This window comes from Tupaia chinensis, unplaced genomic scaffold (genome assembly GCF_000334495.1).
Source record: "Tupaia chinensis unplaced genomic scaffold, TupChi_1.0 Scaffold000597_1, whole genome shotgun sequence".
NCBI classification, from domain to species: Eukaryota; Metazoa; Chordata; class Mammalia; order Scandentia; family Tupaiidae; genus Tupaia; species Tupaia belangeri.
Genome location: NW_006160114.1, coordinates 6,891,905 through 6,912,249, shown reverse-complemented (window position 1 = coordinate 6,912,249; position 20,345 = coordinate 6,891,905). Strand labels below are relative to the sequence as shown.

Here is a 20,345-nt window from a genome sequence, read left to right as displayed (position 1 = left end):
ATATATCCATAAGAAATATTTAGTACAGCTTCAGAAAGAACATTCAACAGCAGAAATAATCTGGGGAATCAAAGACAAAACACAACTCAAAAACATGGCTACATTCAGATACAGAATCAAGTTCCCATAGAATTTCTGTGTTCTTTAAAATAACTGTCAACAGGAGGTGGGAGGGGTGAAGGCATAAAATCCCCTCTCGCATCAACAGAAATTGCGATTAACACTGAAACACAGAAATTTCTAGAGCTATCACATATTGACCTATACAGGACTGTGATGCAGCATGAATAAAATGTTTACTAACAAATCATCTAGTGTATGCTTACTCATAAGTACTTATAAATCCTAATTCATCCTTTCAAGCTTTCTATATTCAGCTTAAAATGGTCTAAGCTATGTAAGACAAGTAATTGTCTATTCTTTTCTTCAAAAAATTTCCAGATATAAAAACATCAAATTCTTGGGTTGGCTCTGTGGTATAGAGGTTAAATGCTGTGCATTAGGAGCCAGATCTGACATGGGTGACTATGATTAGACTCTCAGACCCTGTAGCTTGAAAACGATGACAGGAGCATGTGCATGTGGGACAAAAATCCTGACAGGATGGAGAAATGGATGCTTTTCTTCTATATCAGCATGGCTGTATCTCAGTGGAGGCTGCTTTTCCTTTCTCTCTGGCAAGTGCAACCGCCCTCTAAGAATAATAAAATTATAAACAAAACAAAACCAACAAAAAGCCACCATCAAATTTTTGTTTATTTCTTAGTATGCAAGAAATACAACTGACTAAAATTTTCCCCACAAAAACCATTTGACATATAACTGTTACCCTTTAGAGTCTATTTTCTAGAACACAGACTTTCAAGTGCTATACATACTATTTTCAATACTTGTGTACACCTATTTTTTTCCATCTTCTATAAAACTACTCTGAGCCTACTTTTCCACATTTTTGAGGCAGGAAAATTGAAGTTAAAACTAAAGACAATTTTCTCTTTGATTGTTCTTAACATATTGGTAACAATTTGACCCATTCACCTGGTGATCAACCAGAAGCAGGAGGCCTTTGTATTTGTACTGCTTAATCGATCCTTTCATACCACGCATCGAAAATATTATTTTAATACTAAAACTCTTGCCTTTGTAGGATTACTTCCAATGTGTCACAATTTATTTGGTTTTGGCCTCTTGTTGCAAGACATCTTGCATCTCTATTATTCCTATTGCTCTGCCACTACCTTAGGTTATTGGTTTTAATACTAACAGTTAAAACAATCTCTCCGGTGATCTCGCATCAGTTTTATCTTTCTCTAATTCATTGCTGGTTGTACATTTATTAAATGACAATTTGAGTACCTCATTTCCCCATTTAAAATCCTTTCATTTTCATTATCAACAGGAAAAATCTTTCTAAATATATTAATTACTATTTGAACCTTTCAAATATGACCATTTGAATTTTCCTGGGACAAATTTTGTATAAATTCTCTTCTATCCTCTTTTGCTGGAACATACCATGTTCTTTCTTGTCTTGCAAAACATTTGCTCTCCCTACTGCTGTAAATATCTTTACTATAGTAGCAGCAATTTAATTAATTTTCTTGATTCCTGAGACCATTTTCTATATATTTCATTAGTTTCCTTCAGCATTGGAGGATTAATAGCAGCTTTCTCCCTCTTAGAGATAAGATTTTGCTATATTATTCAAATGTTCACAGACTAAGGGAGTATTCTATGGTGTACAATTATGCTCTATTAAAGTCTAATATCATACTCATAATCATACCTTATTCCATTTCTTTGATCAAATGCTGGTATCATAGAGGCTGGGTGTTCTGACATTAAAGCCACTAATAACTGTAACACATCATGAATATTTTCATCCTGCACAGTAGGATAATCAATATTTATTTAGTTACAATTTTATTCTAAAGCTTGACATTAAATAATTAAAATAGATGACCCATAATGTATCCTACCTCATGCATTGTAAGTAGATAATTTAATATACTCTGAAGTTCATCTTCCTTAACCCCTCGATCCTAATTTCAAGACAAATATTTTATTACTGAATTTAAATCTTAAATTAAAACTTTAAAAAAAGGCATTAAAATGATTAAAGAAATAAGAGCAACTTTAAAGTGGTAAGCTTTAATTAAAATTCTCCTACACTTTATGTATTATCTAACAATTTTAGCTTTGTTTTCTTTTTGTCTTCATCTTAATCGCCTTTAAAAAATCCTAAAAATAGGCTATCCAGGTGGAGTGGGGATAAGGCAGATAGATGGATATCGCATGGCCAACTGCATGGTTGACCTCACAAATCCAAGAGCGTGGAAAATATGCTGGGCATGTGTGTGCATGTCCAAAATGCCAAGAGGAGCATGAGAAGAGACTAGTATGGCCATTCCCCCATGGGGATAAGGCAGATAGATGGATATTGCATGGCCAACTGCATGGTTGACCTCACAAATCCAAGAGCTTGGAAAATATGCTGGGCATGTGTGTGCATGTCCAAAATGCCAAGAGGAGCATGAGAAGAGACTAGTATGGCCATTCCCCCAGGGAGTGCTTTCTCTCACTCTCTTTCTCTGACAAGCACATGCACCCAATAACAAAAAAAATAATAAAAAATTAAGAAAAAATCTTACTAAATACAAAATGCAAGCCTTCTTATAGAACATAGACAATTTCTAAAATAAAATCCTTATGTTAAAGTTTTATTAGTAAATTCTTTGTCTTTTTCTGCCACATCCCTTCATATTGAAAATTTCAAAGAGCATTTAACCAAAAAATAAGATAAAAACATAACACTAAGATTTATAAAATTTTGAAAATAATACACGAATTAAAGGTAGGCAGTGATAGTTTAATAATAATGACCTAAAACTATGCCCCAAATCTTACACCTACTATATTATAATTCTGTATTATATAAAATTATTTTACCTTCAGTATGAGTTGCTTCAGAAAAAGGAGCATAAATGCCCGTAGTGATATGATTTCTTTTTGTGATGGCCGAGGACCATCTAGAATGAAGGGAAAAAGGAAAGAAAAAAATGATATTAAATATCATTAATGCAACTATGTTGGCATATTATGAATGCTTTAGTAATTATATTTATTAAAATTATAGTATTTATTAGTAGTAATGTTACATAATTACAATCAGATACTCAAGAATTAATTCTCAGATTTCTGGCAATTTCAACTTATTAAATGAACATCAGATTTGGAGAAAAAGAACTTTTGAAAAATTATGATATGTATCTATTGCTAAGCATATATTGTCAAACATTTACACAGATACTTTGTCCTATTTTTATTATCTTAGTAAGTCTACCACTATTTCTTCCATCCTCAATTAAATCTGTGTTCTTTTAAAGACTCTCTCTTTTCATCCAATAGACTGCTTTAAAAAGCACAGAAAAAGGCATGCCATTTTCCTTTAGTATAATTATTCATGTCACCCTTACATACAAAATATTAATAATGCCCAGTAAATAAATGCTTACTGAATAAGTAAAAATGAATATGAAAAGATAAAATGTACATATTAGTTGCATAATGTCTAACTTTATTTTTAGAGAGTTTTTGCTAAAGGGCTTGTGCACCCACCAATGAGAGACATAGACAGAAAGCAAGAAATCATCCCCCAAGAGGGATGGCCACATTGCAATCCATTCTCCTCCATTCTCATCTCAGGATTTTGGGCATGCACATACACATGCCCAGTGCTGAGTTTAAAGCCAATAGGTCTAGGACTCAAACTGTGGTCGACTATGTGGGAGTCCAGTATTGTAATCATTACACCATCTGCCAATCCGCATAATGTCTAATTTTTTAAAGGAATTAATTAAAAATATCTAATTATCAGTAAAAATGAGATATGAAATAACATAGCTATTATATATATATACTTTTAGAAGCAAAAACTTAAGGGACACACAAATGAAAAATTATCTGTTCATGGTGACATGTATGATAATATCTTTAACAGGACTAATATACAGTGTATTCATGATGGGAAAATTCATTTTGTAAGCTGTAATGATATATACAGTGATTGAATGTACAAAAAAATTTAAAAATTAAAAAAGGAAATCTAGCTAGACCCACAGAAATCCTTTAACATTAAGCCTTTTTTAAGCACCCAGGATTTATACAGCTACTTTATAAATTTTAAAAGCATAATCTCTTCATGTATAATTTATAACATATGCTCATTTGCTCAACAAATATTTTCATGCAGATCATTAGCTCTGCAAGCAAATTATGACCCAAACAATCCATTCTACCTATTATTGTGCCCAAGATACAAGAGAAACCAAAGTAGCACCTTAAATACAATTATCACAGGTTAAAATATTGTACAAAGATTTTTTAGCTTTTTTCTTTCTTTGGCATAATAAATCTTGTTTTCTGCAGAAACTAATCATGGAGATATTTGCTGAGATTTTGCAGACACTAGGGATCAGGCCTTGAGACACAATCCAAGAATAAGATGTGCTTTAGGTAGAACTTCTGCCCTGATGACCAGGTCCTGCCAACCCAGCCACAATGCTGACATCAACTTGTCTCTGGTCATTGGTCAAAAAGATGACAAATGGCTGTGCTGGGCAAAACAACATGTAGTCTGCATCCTAGCTTCATTTTAAAAAGCCTTATCAAACTGGAAATGGGGAGATGGTTGTGGGACATCAGTCTGCCATTTTCTCAAGCTGCTGGCTCCCTGAATAAAGGTAACTTTCCTTTCCATCAACATTTGTGTCTCTCGTTGCAGCCAAACTTGGATTCACTACTGGTTCCTCCAGGTTTCATTATTAAGAAAGACATCCCTTCATTTCCCCAACTACTCTCTGTATTTTTGCTCCACTCCTACCAACAGTAAACAAATTACCCTTTCACTCCTCACCAATACATGAAATTACTTAGTTTAAACCTTTTTTATTGTGAAATACAGCACATGTACAGAAAACATAAATGTACAACATGGTGAATTATTATTAAATGAATACCCATATAACTACTTTTTATGTCAAGAAACTGAAATCCTGCAACCACTGGTAGGGATGTTGGTAAAGAAACAATACTGGGTAGAAAATCAAGATCCTGGTACATTTATTGGGTTTTCAGAAAAGTCATGACACATTTTTATACAGAAAAAATACATCCTGACTTCCAACAATCCAATACGTATTTCTGATATCTGTCATATAAATACTTCCATCATGACTGATTTCAAGTCAAGCTACCAATGGTTTCACAACAAGCTGGTGAAACTCCTGTATATGTAACAATTCTGTGGCACCAGTCTGCCAGCATACTAAAGTCCTTACCCTACTCCAGTTCTCCACAATGTGCCACATTCCTCTTCCTGACCACATCCCCCATTCCATCCCAGTAGAGACAGCCATTAGCTTAGAAATAATTTCCTTACTTTTATTTACATTTTTACCACCACTTAGTGAAATTAGACAAGATTATAATAACTCTTTGCCTCAGATTTGTTTTCTCTTTATTGTTAAGATGAAGACAGTAATATCGCCTATGTCATGATGATATTCTGTGGGGATTAAATGGATCAACATGTGGAAAGTAATTAAAATAGTGCCTGGGCCATTTCAATTGTAAGTATTCAGGACGTGTTATCTCTAATTACTATTGTCTTATTTTGCACAATTCATGTTACACTAAAATATGTACATATGTATGGTGTTTCGTGTGTGGTATGAATCCATGTGCTACAAAATAAAACACAAATAGATTTAGCTAACAAATACAAAATTGAGAGAAAAAACAAATCACAAATTATACCATTTATTAGGCCTGCAGTAGCACAGACAGTAAGACACTGGATCTCAAATGTCCAACTGTGTGGTTCAAGTTCCGGACCCACTGGCTCAAAAATCACACCAGGTACATATGCATGTGTGTCCAAAGTGAAGAATGGAGGAGGGACTGCAATGTAGCCATCCCCAGTGGAGAGTGAATTCTCACTTTCCCTCTCTGTTGCTTCCTGTCTCTCTCTTTGTGGCAAACAAGCATATGTACCTCATTGCAAAAACTGAAAGAAAAAAAAAAACTTATGTAAAATACAAAAGCTAGAGAATCAACTGTTTAAGAATACATATGTAGTAAAGCAAACCATAATGAGAAATAATAAAATAAACCCATTTAAAAGTAATAATAAACATAAATTTTAGAATGGGTTATCTGTAAAGCAGGGAATAGGAAGGAGATGATGTGACCATGAATGGACACGTACTGAGGTACAGGCAATTTCCTATTTCTTAAGCTCTGTGATATTTAAATGACGTTCACTGTAAATACACTTATACAGTAGTCTCTTCTTATCCACAGTTTAGCTTTCCATATCTTGTTACTCATAGTTAATCAATAGTTTACCATCATCTGAAAGTCAGTGAGTACAATACAAAACAATATCATGACAAAGATAGACTACATTCATATAACTTTTATTATAATACATTGTTATAACTGTTCTTTAATAATAGTTACTATTAATCTCTTATTGTGCCTAATTTATAAGCTAAAATTTATCACAGTTATATGTATAGGGAAATATATATATATAGTATATTGGGTCCTTGGAAAAGTCATGATGCAATTTTGCATAGAAAAACATAGAAAAAATACATCATATTCCTGATGACCTAATATATAGGCGACTATCCATAGTTTTAGATATTCGAGGGAGGTCTTAGAACATATCCTTCATGGGTGAAAGGGGACTACTACAGATATTTATATATTTAGTTATACCAGTTCATGTTCATGACACACTCAAAATAAATCTTCATAAATTTCTGTTTATATGAGCAGAGAAAAGGAGGTGGATGGATTTATAAGATTTACAAATTAGCTATCATTTCACTTTTTACCATAAATGTGTATTACTGTATTTCTAACATATATAAATGCTTTTACAAAGAACCTATATGATGATAATGCAAGGGACAAAATGGATAAGTCACACTCCAAACAAAAAAAATCCTATTTCTCAATGTGAGTGCCTACAGATAAACGATAATTCTACGAAAGTTGGTGTAGTATAAATTACCTTTAGATTGTTCTTACAAAACAGTAGATTTTGATCAATTAGGTCAATTATAAAAAGCTGTGATTTAGAAAACCATGTATTTCAAGTCAGACCCTAATATTCCACTAAACAAAATCAATTTCACAAAGAGTAAAGGCTAAAGTAACAATAAATTAAGTCATTAAAAAACTACTGCTCTTCTACCTTACTGTCAATTTTCCTTAAGATATATTCATTGGTTCTTTTCCCTTCCCTCTCCTTGAAACAGCTGAGGCCTAAGGATCAGGGTCCCGAAGAAACAACAGGGACACCCACGGGCTGCGAGATCCGAGGAAGCAACTGAGTCTGGCAGGATTTTCACAGCCAGGGAGATAATAGAGGTCAATAGTGAAGTCAGTACCAATAAAATAACTGAGGCTGTGGAGGCAGCAAGGATCATTCAGTCAGATCTAAGGAGGTAGTTGGAGACGACTGCACTGGTAAAGCTGAGAAAGAGAAGGTGTATCCGTGTGTCAAAACCCTAGTTTCATAAAGTGAAGCAAGAAAAAAAGAGATAAATACATATTTAGGTTTTAGCCACAGGGCAAGTGTGCTCAGCGAAGAGAAGACAGAGCGAGAAAGAGAAAGGGGAAAGTGAGAAATCTGCTTCCAGAGGGGATAGTCATGCTGCAATCCCTTCTCCTCCATTTTCCTCTCAGGATTTTGGGCACATATGCACACAATGCAGTGAGAGTTTCAAGGACTTGAACCACAGTCAGCCATGTAGGAGTCCAGCACCTTAATTACCACACCACCAGCTGGCCCAAGAAAATATATATTAAAGATAATGAGGGCCAGATTTTTCAATATTGGAGAAGAAAGCTGCAACTCTAAGAAATTTGAGACTAAGTTGGGCAATATGATTTTAGACTGGAATTGAGGGTACAAACTCATGGGTTTTTTTCCTCCTAAGGTTTTTGCCAGAGGGTGCCTGTACTCTCCAGAGAGAGACAGTGAGAGGGAAAATGAAAAGTCACCCCCCAAAGGCGGATAGACATGCTGCAATCCCTTCTCCTCTATTCTCTTCCAAGGATTTTAGCCATGCAAGCATGATCGCCCGGTATGAGTTTCAAGTCAAAGGATCCAGGACTCAAACCACAGTCAGCCATGTGGGAGTCCAGCAACTTAACCACCATACCAACTCCCAGTCTCTGAAGTAATGGTTTCAATATAGGCAGATCATGATATAAGAATGTGTGTGTGTGTGTGTGTGTGTGTGTGTGTACATTTTAATGTATATGTATATACATATAAAACATATAAACACATACTCTAGATATGTTCACTAAAAGTCCCTAGAAGTAATGACATATAAAGAATAAGCACACCTAACACACAGATGTTCATTTTTCCCCCCAGATCTTTGTTCCTAAAAATAGTATTCAAAAAGCAAACCTGGGCTCCTTGAATAAATGGCTAATTCCACAACTAGGGCAAGGCAAGTTTAAGATGAATCAAGGACATCTTGTGCTAGAAAGTGATGAAGTAATACAAAATTATGAAATTTGTCCTGAAGACCTAAGAATCCACACACCAAATATTTATTAATTGCGAAAGAGAAAATAGTTTTGTAATAGAGAAATGTGGAAGACAATACCCTAATCAAGGGATCAAATTTAACATCACTAGTAATAACACAACCCAACATCATATCCTTTATTGCCATGATATAACAAGACAGAACGACTACGACTTCTGTATTATTTCTTCCTGAATAAAAAAATTACATTATGATGAGCAAATATCAAACAAATTCAAATTGAGGGGTATTCTAAAAAATAATTTCCTTGTATCCTTCAGAAATGTTAAGGTCATGAAAAACAGGAAATACTAGAAAAAAGTAGCCTACGTTACCAAACATTAAAATGAAGGCAACTTAAGGCAACATACCACATGCAACTGGAATTCAGGGTAAAAGAAATATTTTCTTTTTCCTATAAAGGACATTATTTAGTAACTGATAAAATCTGAATGGGGTCTCTGGATTAGAGTATATTGTATTAAAGCTTATTTTCTGATTTTAATGGATGCCCACAGTTATCTAACAGAGTGACTTTACATTTTAGACAAAACGTAGTAAAATATTTAGGGGCAAGAGGGCACCACATCTACAATTTACCCTCAATTGATACAGAAAAAATATGTATATGTGAATATATTTATGTGTGTGTGTGTGTGTGTGTGTGTATGTGTGTGTACACAGAGAAAGAAAGAGAGTAAAAGAGAATGATAAAGCCTATGTAGTAAACTAAAAATATTGGGGAATCTGGTGAGGGGCATGTGAAAAACTTTTTACTACTCTTGCAACTATTTTGTAAAACAGAAATTACAATGTGTGAATATATGATTTGTCTGGAGTAAACTCTGCTAATAAATAGTATTTTAAAAACAAAACAGTATAGTCTTTGTGGCACAGACTGCACAGCTGCAAGTTACATGCTGACCCCAGTTTGAATTTCTGGCCCAGTCGACTGAAAACATATACAACATGTGCCCACATGTCCAGGATGTTGGCAGGTGAAGGACTAGAGGAAGTGAATTGTACCATGACCAAGCCCATGCTCTCTCTCTTGGGCATGCAAATGTGCTCTGTAATGAATAAGAATAATTTTAAAAAGAACAAAGGTTCCAAGTCAGATATGATACAAAGATATGTTCTATCACTTTGTACCAACTTTCAGTTTCCTAATCTGTGAAATGGGATTGGGATTGTGTGTGTGTGTGTGTATACACACACACATACATATAGTCTTAAGTATATGTAAAAATATAACTACGTATCTATAATTATAGAGACGTGATTGGACAAAGGAACACACACATAAGATTGCTTAGCAGAGAATTCAACTTGTGTCAACATTCAATAAATTCTATGTATTATCAATGCAAAGCAATAAAAGAAGCTATAAAAGAACAAAATAATAAATCTGAGTGTGTACAACAATTTTTTAAGTTCCATCTAGAAAATAAAAAGAAATGAGTAAGCTTATAAAAATACTAAAAGAGAGAATGCTATTTTTCCTTGGAAAGATAGTTATAAAACTGTAACATTCAACACTACTGTGAGAAAAGCACTCTTAACACCCCAGTGGTGAATCTCTAGTGGAGAACCTGTTTTTCTGTCTCTCTCATTAAAAAAAAAAGAAAGTTTAAATGTTTTTAAAAAGGCAAATTTAGAGTGAAAATTTAAAGGGAAGCAACAATTTGAAAGCAATTGTACTCAAGCACACTGGTCATGACTAATATCATCCATTTACTTTAAGTACTCTAAATTTATCTTCCTGAATCAAAAAAAGCACTTAAGACCTCGCTGTAGTTTTAAGACAGGAAGGGCACCTCTGATAAATGGCTGAGAAAACATGGAATGACCAAATTCCATTTCTGAACCAATCTTCACAGGCTGTACATATTGGCACATGCCTGTGGTCCTAGATGACCAGGAAGCCAGGACAGAAGGATCATGACATGAGGATATTCTGTCAAAAATACTTGTCACTTCCTCTCCCCTTTTTGTACACACTCTCTTGCTCTCACTTATTTAAAAAAAAAAAAAAGTTAAATTAAAAATATTGTTTCTTTTGGGACCAGCAGTTAGCATAATGGCTATGTCGCTGGACTCTCATGTGATCGACCACGGTTCAAGTCCCGGACCCGGTGGCTTAAACTCACGCCGGGCGCGTGTGCATGTGTGCATTCCTAAGATCCCGAGAGGAGAAGGAACTGCAGTGTGGTCATTCCCCTGGGGGGTGATTTCTCATTTTCTGTCTCTCTGTCTCTCTCTGTCTCTCTAGCGAGCATACACGCCCTATAGCAAAAAGTTCTCAAAAAAAAAAAAAAAAAAAAAAAGAAAAGAAAAGAAAAAAGAAAAAAAAAACTTCCTGGACACGCCTTTACTCTAAAAACAATCAAACACTGCAAAGCTATAAAGTTCTTCTTTACCATAAACAATTCTCAATATATCAGTCTACTATACAAAAGATTAAAGAGTTTAGTGATAATTTCATAATCACACATCTGTTCATTATATAGTTTTCCACAGATAAAAGTATCATGAGAAAATGTAAACACAGTAGTAGCACTGTACTTACCTAATCCTTTAGGTGTGATGCCACTACTGTCAGCAGGATTAATAACCCAGTAGTAGTATTTTAATGTATGCATTAGCTGTAATACTGTTCCTACTCTCCGTATGGTGGTGTAGATGGTAGCAGTTCCAATAAATTCAGCAGACAAATATGTATACAGGGAAAGTTGAACCTAAAACGAAGTAATCATAGATCATTAAAATAAATTTAAAATATCTCAAGTGCCTCTATTACATAGATTCCATTCTAATTTAAATGTAAATCAGCCAAGAAATGACCATTTATTATGACTTTAAACATAAATTTTCTTAAATATCTCGTGTATTTTAAAAAGAAAATACTTATAATCAACACATTCTAATAAAACATAATAAAGGTAATTTAACAGCTACTGACATTTAAATATTTAAAATAATTCAAATTCCCATGAAACTAATCTAAAATCAAATCATTTAAAAGTCAACCGGACTAAAGCCTATAAGCAAAGTTCCTTTCAGTAGCTGTATACATATAGTGTATATATTTCTTCATAAAAACAGAGCTAGCATCGGTTATCACGTATCTTAAAAAACATACACACATGTATATACACATATATATATATACACACACACACACTATATATGTATACCCACATATACATATATATGCACACACATATGTATGGTAGTCATATGTCCTAAAAGTTCATGTAACTTCAAATTTTCTTAACCTATTGTCCAGTATATAGCTGTCTTTCAGCAACTATGTGAGCATGAATACGGCAAGTCAGACACGTTGCTTAAAAATAAAGGAGTAAACAAACATTAGACTTGGGTTTAGTCCAATAATTAATATGATGAGCCATAACTGAAATCAGAACTTAAACTCTGTTTAAGCCTAAATTATAAAGAAAATTTTAAAATTGTAAAGTAGCTCAAAAATCAAAATACCCCTCACTGATGATTTCCATTGCCTAAAATATAACTAAGTTCTATATATAAAACTATAAGAATTTAAGATCTAAAAATGTTTTACATATTTAGATAAAATAAAAAATATTTTGTTATGTGTATATATCTAGTTTTAAACAAATATTTACATACTATGATTTAAATTCTATATTCAAAATGAAAGCAATTTTCTAGTCAAAATGATTACAATGGGGATCAGCAGTTAGTGTAATGGCTATGTTGCTGGACTCCCATGTAGTCGACCACGATTCGCGTTCCGGACCCGGTGGCTTAACACTCATGCCAGGCACGTGTGCATGCGTGCATGCCTAAGATCCCAAGAGGAGAACGAAGGAGAGGGGATTGCGGCATGGCCATCCCCCGGGGCGGGGGGCGGGGGATGATTTCTCGCTCTCTGTCCCTCTGTCTCTCTCTCTGTCTGGCGAGCGCACGTGCCCTATAGCAAAAATCTCTCTCAAAAAAAAGAAAAGATTACAATGCTTATGACACAATCAATTATATGTCTTCTCTTCTTACTCTTTCAATAACTGGTATATCAGAATACCTTCCTTGGAAAGGTATACATCACATCGAATGACTTCAGAATGTGGTATAATAAAAAGCTTTGTTTTTTAACTAAAGTTTCATTTATTTTAATATTTATATAAAGTTAATATTTTCATCTCTGATAGTACCTAACACAGCTGCTTCAGATTGACTATAAATTAAGCTAAAAATTACAAATGTTTTCTCCAGCTATTTCAATTTAGTAACTGTAATTTATAACATTAAACTAAAATAAAATAAATCAGAGTAAAATTCATACCTTAGCAGGTGTATGGATCCAGATGGCTGGATTGAATAAAATGTGATCACAAAGCTGCTTCAACAAAGGTGCGCCATGAGATAAACCATCAAGGTATTTTGCAAAGGATAAAAATTGCTCCAGAACAGCTCGAGTTATATGAACTCTTGATGACTAAAGGAAGAAAACAGACATTCAAGCTAAAAATATCTAGAACATTAAACCGTATAACTGTTAACTTAGCATACCTGTTAATTTAGTTTAAATATCATATTTTCTTTCTTATTAAAATTTAATCTTATTGAGAAACCTAGAATAGTTAATATAAAACTTAAATATTTCTCTGGACAACAGCCTATTAAATGAATTTTTTTCCAAGACAATTACAGATAAATAAGTCAAGTTATTTGTTACTCCAACTCCAGCAAAAGAAATAAGTTATCTGAATAATTTCCTTCCACTGTTATAAAAACTGAAAAATAAGATATACTGGACATTAAATAATAAGATAGAATAAAGTAACTATCACAATAATATTTAAAAAAAGAGAGAGATTGGCAAAGAAAAGTACTCTAACTAAAACTAGCTCCAAACCAATGAGAATGTCAATTAACCCTACCACTCTATAAATTCCTTTTTTCTAAACATTACAAAGGATTTCCACATTGACCAATGCAATGCATCTCTCTTAGCATAAATTTTTTCAGCTTATCCAGGATCTCTGAAAAGAGAATCTCACTCCTCATTTGACTTTCATGATCTTTGGATTACTTCTCAGTGTGCTCTGCTTTATATTCCTTGCCTTTTCTTCTCCATAAATATTCTCTCCTTGGATGATATGCTTCCCAGTTTCACATCACACCACCTTTGTGTTGATTATTCCCTACAAAAATTTTCAGTTGCAGTTACCAATATATAACCTATCATCAAATGATATTTAGATAAACTGACCTTCCAAAATTCAAACCCTTTAAAGCTACATTTCCTAATACTAATACATTAGCCACTAGTCCTATGTGGCCATTGAACCTGAAATGTAATTTCATCAAAAGTAAGATATGCTCTAAGTAGTAAACACTGGTTTTAACAGTGTGCATTGAAAAAAATATGCAAATAATCTTATCCTTCTTAATTCAGTATAGATTAAAATCATAATGTTCTAAATTAGGTGATTATTTGTATATTACAATATTTCTATGGTAGGCTAAAAACTATATGCTATTGAAATTAATTTCACCTATAACTTAACTGGAAAATCATAAACTGCTTATGAGGCTTACACTGTATGTCAACTGGAATGCTAACCCTAGAATATAATTTCAGATGAAAATTTTAAGATGGAAAAAAATGTTCTTCATAAAAACCTTCATTCAAACTCACATTTTAAAAAAATGTTATCTTCCTGAACAAGTATTTCATTATTGGAAAGGTCACGGCATATTTCTGCCTAGAAAATATTTCGTGATTTTTTCAACAACCTAATATTTTTTTCCTCCTCTAGTGATCGTTTTGTAGCACCACCATCTTCCCAGCCACAGAATTATTGAATCACTTATGACTTAGCCTTAAACTTCAGCACTTACCATTAGTGCTGACACTAATTTATGAAAAAATTAAAAATGAGAGCCAACAGGTGGTGTGGTGGTTAAGGCAGTGGATTTGCACATGGCCAAACACGAGTCCTAGACCTCTCAGTTTGAAAATCACCCCAGGCACATGTGCATGTATACCCAAAATCCCACAAGAAGAATGAAGAAGAGATTTTAGTGTGGCCATCCCCTCAGAAGGTGATCTCTTATTTGCTTCTTTCTGTCTGTGCATGTACTCTATGACAAACACCTACAATAAAAAATAAAAATTTAATACTAAGCTAAACACTGACTGTTGAATAATAAAATAACTCCAGCCCAACACCAAGCAAAACAAGAATCCATGTGCATCTGAGGTAGGCCCAGCCCTGTTCCTCTAGTTGAAAAGGCCTCTGCTCCAAACCTCTTCTTCCAACCTAACACCTAGCAAAGTAAGGTAGGGCAGTCTCTATCTTCTTTCTGTCTCTATTTCTCTCTCTCCCCATTTCTCTCAAGATTTTTCTCTTTAGATAGATAGATAGATAGATAGATAGATAGATATTTTAAATCTGTAAGTTCTGTCTCTTACCTCTGACCTCCTTTTTATCTTACTAATTTCAGAATTCATATGTATCTTAGGAGGGCCCAGCTCTGCTCCTTCATTTTTTGCCTTTTTTAAAATTTTTTTTTCACTTTCAATAGTTGTGTTTGTGGGATTTTTTTTCTTTTTTCCTTTGTTTCCTTTCTTATACCTGATATCTCACCTTGTTTCTCAGCTTCCACACTTTGAGTGTCTAAACAGGTCTAGGTGCACAACAGCGAAACATCTTAATACTTTTAGGCCATAGAAAATCTCAATACCCACTGAACTGCTACAGAAAAGGAGAAACTAGTCTTCATAAATCAGAATTCAAAAATCTTCCGTGGATACTACATTGCAAAACACAGTAGCAGAGGAGAAACTGGAATAGATATATCTCACAGTAAAGTGAAGCATATGAGCTTACAGTTGCAGAAATCTCTAAAAAATTAGCCAAACGTGAATATACCACTAAGTGATCAAAAATCAGAGAAGAGAGACTGCTAAGTGATCAGCAGAAAGAAACACAGAGTTGCAGAGGGCATGGCTTATCTTACCCCCACACCACTGAATTCTTAGATGAAACCCCACAGTTCAGCCCAGGTACGCCTATTCTTTAGAAACTGGGAGGCCTTTGTAATATCTAGTTCCATCACAAAAGTGCAGGATGCTTGGTGAAGATCAAGGAAATGAAATTGTAGAGATATTGCAGGATTATCTCCTCCCACATGCCTCTAACACTCAGAATTAACTCCAAGAAAGTAGCAAGAAACTTATACTCCATTAGATGACAAGAAACAACCACATAGGCACAAGAAATATGGAAAACCAAGAAAATATCTCTCCTCAAAAAGAACAGCCCTTCATCATTCATAGGCAATACAATGGAACTTGTGGAAATATCAGATAAAGAATTTAGAATATTCACAGTGACAAAGCAAACAGAGATGTAAGAATGGAAAAACAACAAACTCCAGAAGATGAAGAAAAAAAGAGACAATGTGTTCCAGGAGGTGACAAAGTTCTTACACAAACTCAAAGATGAAATACACACCATAAAATAGAATCAAATGGCACTGTTAAAGATGAAGGCTATAATATAGAAAATCAAAACTTCCCTTGTATTAAAAGAAGATTATATCATGCAGAAGACTGAATCTCAGATGTAGAAGACAGAACCTCTGACCTAGAAAAATTAATCAAAAAGACTGAGAAAATAGCCCAGAAAAATAAAAATAATATACAAGTAATATTAGAAATCATTAGATGCCCTAACATGGGGATAATTGGTATCCCAGAAGGTGAGGAAATTAATCAAGGTATTGATAATATATTCCATGAAATTCTGGAAGAAAACTTTCCAAACTTAGAGAGGCATTCAAATATCTAGACCCAAGAAACACAAACCCCACAGAGAATCAAACCAAGAAGATCTACAAGGCACATCACAGCCAGATTGACCAAAACCACAGTCAGAGACAGGATAATAAAATTAGCAAGAGAGAAACATCAAGTTACTTTTAAAGGATATCCCATCAGGCTAACATCAGACCTCTGTCGAAAACATTGCAGGCAAGGAAAGAATGGGAAAATATATTCAAAGTGTTAAGTGAAAAACAATTTCAACCAAGAACACTACATCTGGCACAATTATCCTTAATATGGGAAGAAAAGCCCAAAACATTCTCAGATAAACAAAACCTGAAAGAATTTTCCAACCACCAGACCAGCTCTCAGAGAAGTTCTCAAGGGAGTGTTATACCAGGAAAACTAAAGACAGACAGAAATAAGAGAACAAAAAATGACCAAGAAAAAGGCCAACTTAATGGTAGGGACAAGTTCAGAAATATCAGTAATAATGTTGAATGTTAACTTCCAGGACTTAAATGGACAGATCAGACCACAATAACACTGCAAATTCAACAAAAGAGACATTACATCAGACTCAACTGGTGAAATAGAATTCTATGATGTTTGTCTGAAACATTATTGATTTTCTTCTATGCTTTGTCTTCCACATTTAAGGATTTTAGTTTTCTTGTGAGTTGTTGATAAGTTCATCAATTTGCTAATTTTTAAAAAAAATTTTGTGATTGAAACAAAAACTTTTCTCCCTTCCTGGCCCCTTTGCAATTAGAAAATATTTGTGAACATTCTTATTTTGTGGCAGAATGGTTATTTGTGTAAGATTTATAATACAGTAGTATCTATTGCCTTGCATCAGAAATTGAATTCTTATGGGGCTTTCTCCATTTAACAAACCAAATTGAGACTAACCTAATTTTTTTTTGGGGGGGGGGAATTCATTATTTATACCTCTCTTTAGTAAAAGGGGAAATGGAGAGAGAAAAAAATGTTTCAGAAGAAAATTACTGAGCACCTGTCACTAGATTGTAGCTTTGTCCATATTTTGAATTTAAAATCTTTTTTGAATCACTAAAATGTGAAAAAAAAAGTTTTGTATGAAAAAGAGGGATGGAAAAGGGGAAGAAAAATAAAAAGTAAAAGTATGTTTAATTGATAAAAAATGAGAAGCTATTTGCATGATATTCATACTGGAAAGAGAAATGTTGCACACTGTAAAGACATACGTGATTAAATGTAAATAAATTTAAATAAATAAGTAGAAGTTTAAAAAGAAAACTAAAAAAATTAAAATATAATAAAGTATTTCTCTGAGAAAAGAAAAACAGGTGTTCTTTGTAGGTAATCAGACATCTAGTATGTAGAAAAAATAGTCAAAAATTTTAATCATTATGGTTATTATCAAATGATTAGCATTTTTAGATATGAACTATTTGTTGAAAGTTAATATCATTAATAAGATTAAAAAGATGGAACGAGAAAAGATTTGATAGAAAAATCAAAAACAGTTTGGATAATACAAATTTTAAAAGATTGCAAACATCTAATTGAAATTGAAAACGAGAGAAACATTGCAGTATAATTGGTATTTAAAGTATAACTGAGGAAATGAATAATAAGCTCAATTAGAGTAAGATATAGAAAGAAAAATAGAAATGCTTCCAGGACTAAGCACTTTAAAAATTGGAATTTAGAAAGATGATGAAGTACTAGGGAGGAACAAAATGAAGCCGAGGAGGTAAGGAAAACAGAAAGAAAGCTATCAGAAAATACACTTTAAGAAAACATTTCAAGGGAACTAGCAATTAGCGTAATGGCTATGTCGCTGGACTCCCACGTAGTTGACCACGGTTAGTGTCCCGGACCCGGTGGCTTAAAACTCACACCGGGTGCGTGTGCGCGTGTGCCCAAGATCCAGAGAGAAGAATGGAGGAGAAGGGATTGTGGCGTGACCATCCACCCTGGGGGGTGATTTCTCGCTTTCTGTCTCTATGTCTCTTTCTGTCTGTCTGGCGAGTGCACGCGCCCTATAGCGCAAATCTCTCCAAAAAAAAAGAAAAAGAAAAGAAAACATTTCAAGTAGGAGAGAATATTTAACTAAGATGATGTTAATATATCAAGACAAAGACTGCAAAATAATCACAAGATAGAATATGAAAGTCATCAGTGACAATAATATATCAAGTCATTTTAAAGGAAGTAAAGATGAAAGACTAATTGAAATAAAAGTGAATTTAAGAGTAAACGAGAGTCTAGGTATATGAGGATGGGTTAATAACTAAAATTTAAAAATGTAATTCAGGAAAATGTATGAAATCATATTCATCTCAAATAATGCAGGAAAAACATTTGATAAAATGCATTCATTTATGATAGGAAAAAACTTTTCAAAACAGAAATAGTTCCTTAATATAAAAGTCTACAAAAAGCATTCCATAGCAAATATCATACTTGGTGTCTAATTACTGAAAGCACTGCTCTTGAGATCAGAAATAAGACAGAGATGCCCACTATCACATCTTCTATTCAATGCAACACTGAAAGTCTTAGAAGACACAATAAAGCAAGGCGGGAAACACATAAAGAAAAAGGAAAAATAAAACTGTCACTCTGGGTGATATTTTCTATGAAAAAAAAATTTTTGAACTATCTATAAACTTCTAGAATTGATAGTATATTGAAGTTCAATATAAAGACTGATTATATTTCTATGTACCAGTGACAAAACAAATGTAATTTTAAAAACATCAAGGATCAGGGGAAAAAAGACTATCAAAAAGAAATAAAGTAATCTATACAGAAAATGACAAAAGAAAACAAATAATGGTTATATCAAGTATGTAAGTTGTAAAACGCAATATAGTAAGAGTATCAATATAAACACAATGAAAACTCTAGCATTTTGGGGGTGAAAATTGAGAAGCTAATGTATACAGACTAGCCAAGGCTATTGTTAAAGAATAATAGTAAAGCAAGGCAGCATGCTATTCAATATTGAGATATACTAGAAAGATAAAATAAGATACTGTTGTACTATCTCAACGTTTGGGGAAAAATCCCACTCATACATGGTGATTTATGGCAAAGATTAGACTGCAGTGCAGTGAGAAACCATTTATTCAACCAACAGTATTGGGCCAGATAGACACATACATGAAAGTAAAGAACCTTGACCTATATATTTCATGCCATACAGTATCAAAATTCAATTCAAATTCTACAAATTGATTGCAGATCTAAATATGAAAAATAAGGACTAATGAGTAGCATGGTAGTTGAAGCACTGGAATCCCATAGTGCCAATCGTGGTTCAAGCCCTGAATCCAGCAGCCTAAAAATCACACCAGATGCATGTTCATGTGTACCCAGAATCTTGAAAGGAGAATAAAGAGAAGGGATTGTGGGGTGGCCATCCTGCCTGGGGGTTAGTTTCTTACTTTCCCTCTGTTTAGCTCTGTCTCTGGAGAGTGTATGTACCCTATGGCAATAAATAAATAAATACATGTGAAAGATAAAAAAAAAATTTTTTTTTTTTTTTTTTGGAGAGATTTTCACTGTAGGGCGCGTGCGCTCGCCAGACAGACAGAGAGAGACATAGAGACAGAAAGCGAGAAATCACCCCCCAGGGGGGATGGTCACGCCGCAATCCCTTCTCCTCCATTCTCCTCTCGGGATCTTGGGCACGCACGCACACGCGCCTGGCGTGAGTTTTTTAAGCCACCGGGTCCGGGACACGAACCGCGGTCGACTACATGGGAGTCCAGCGACATAGCCATTACGCTAACTGCTGGTTCCCAAAGATAAAAAAAAAATTTTTGAAAATCAGATTTTGGGGATATATAAGAATTCAAATGGAATAATCATAAAATTAACTGAAAATCTGGCCTATATTAAAATTAAGAACATTG

The 20,345-nt window shown here is 33.9% G+C and overlaps 1 protein-coding gene across 1 annotated transcript in view; it reads right to left on the bottom strand.

Annotated features, from left to right (window-relative positions):
- Window positions 1-20,345, bottom strand: part of LOC106735969 (neurobeachin-like) — a 176,659-nt gene that overhangs the window by 1,743 nt on the left and 154,571 nt on the right. The window contains 5 exon segments of the mRNA XM_014591546.1: window positions 1,787-1,884; window positions 1,980-2,042; window positions 2,950-3,029; window positions 11,191-11,359; window positions 12,946-13,098. Of these exon segments, the coding sequence (XP_014447032.1) occupies window positions 1,787-1,884; window positions 1,980-2,042; window positions 2,950-3,029; window positions 11,191-11,359; window positions 12,946-13,098 (563 nt within the window).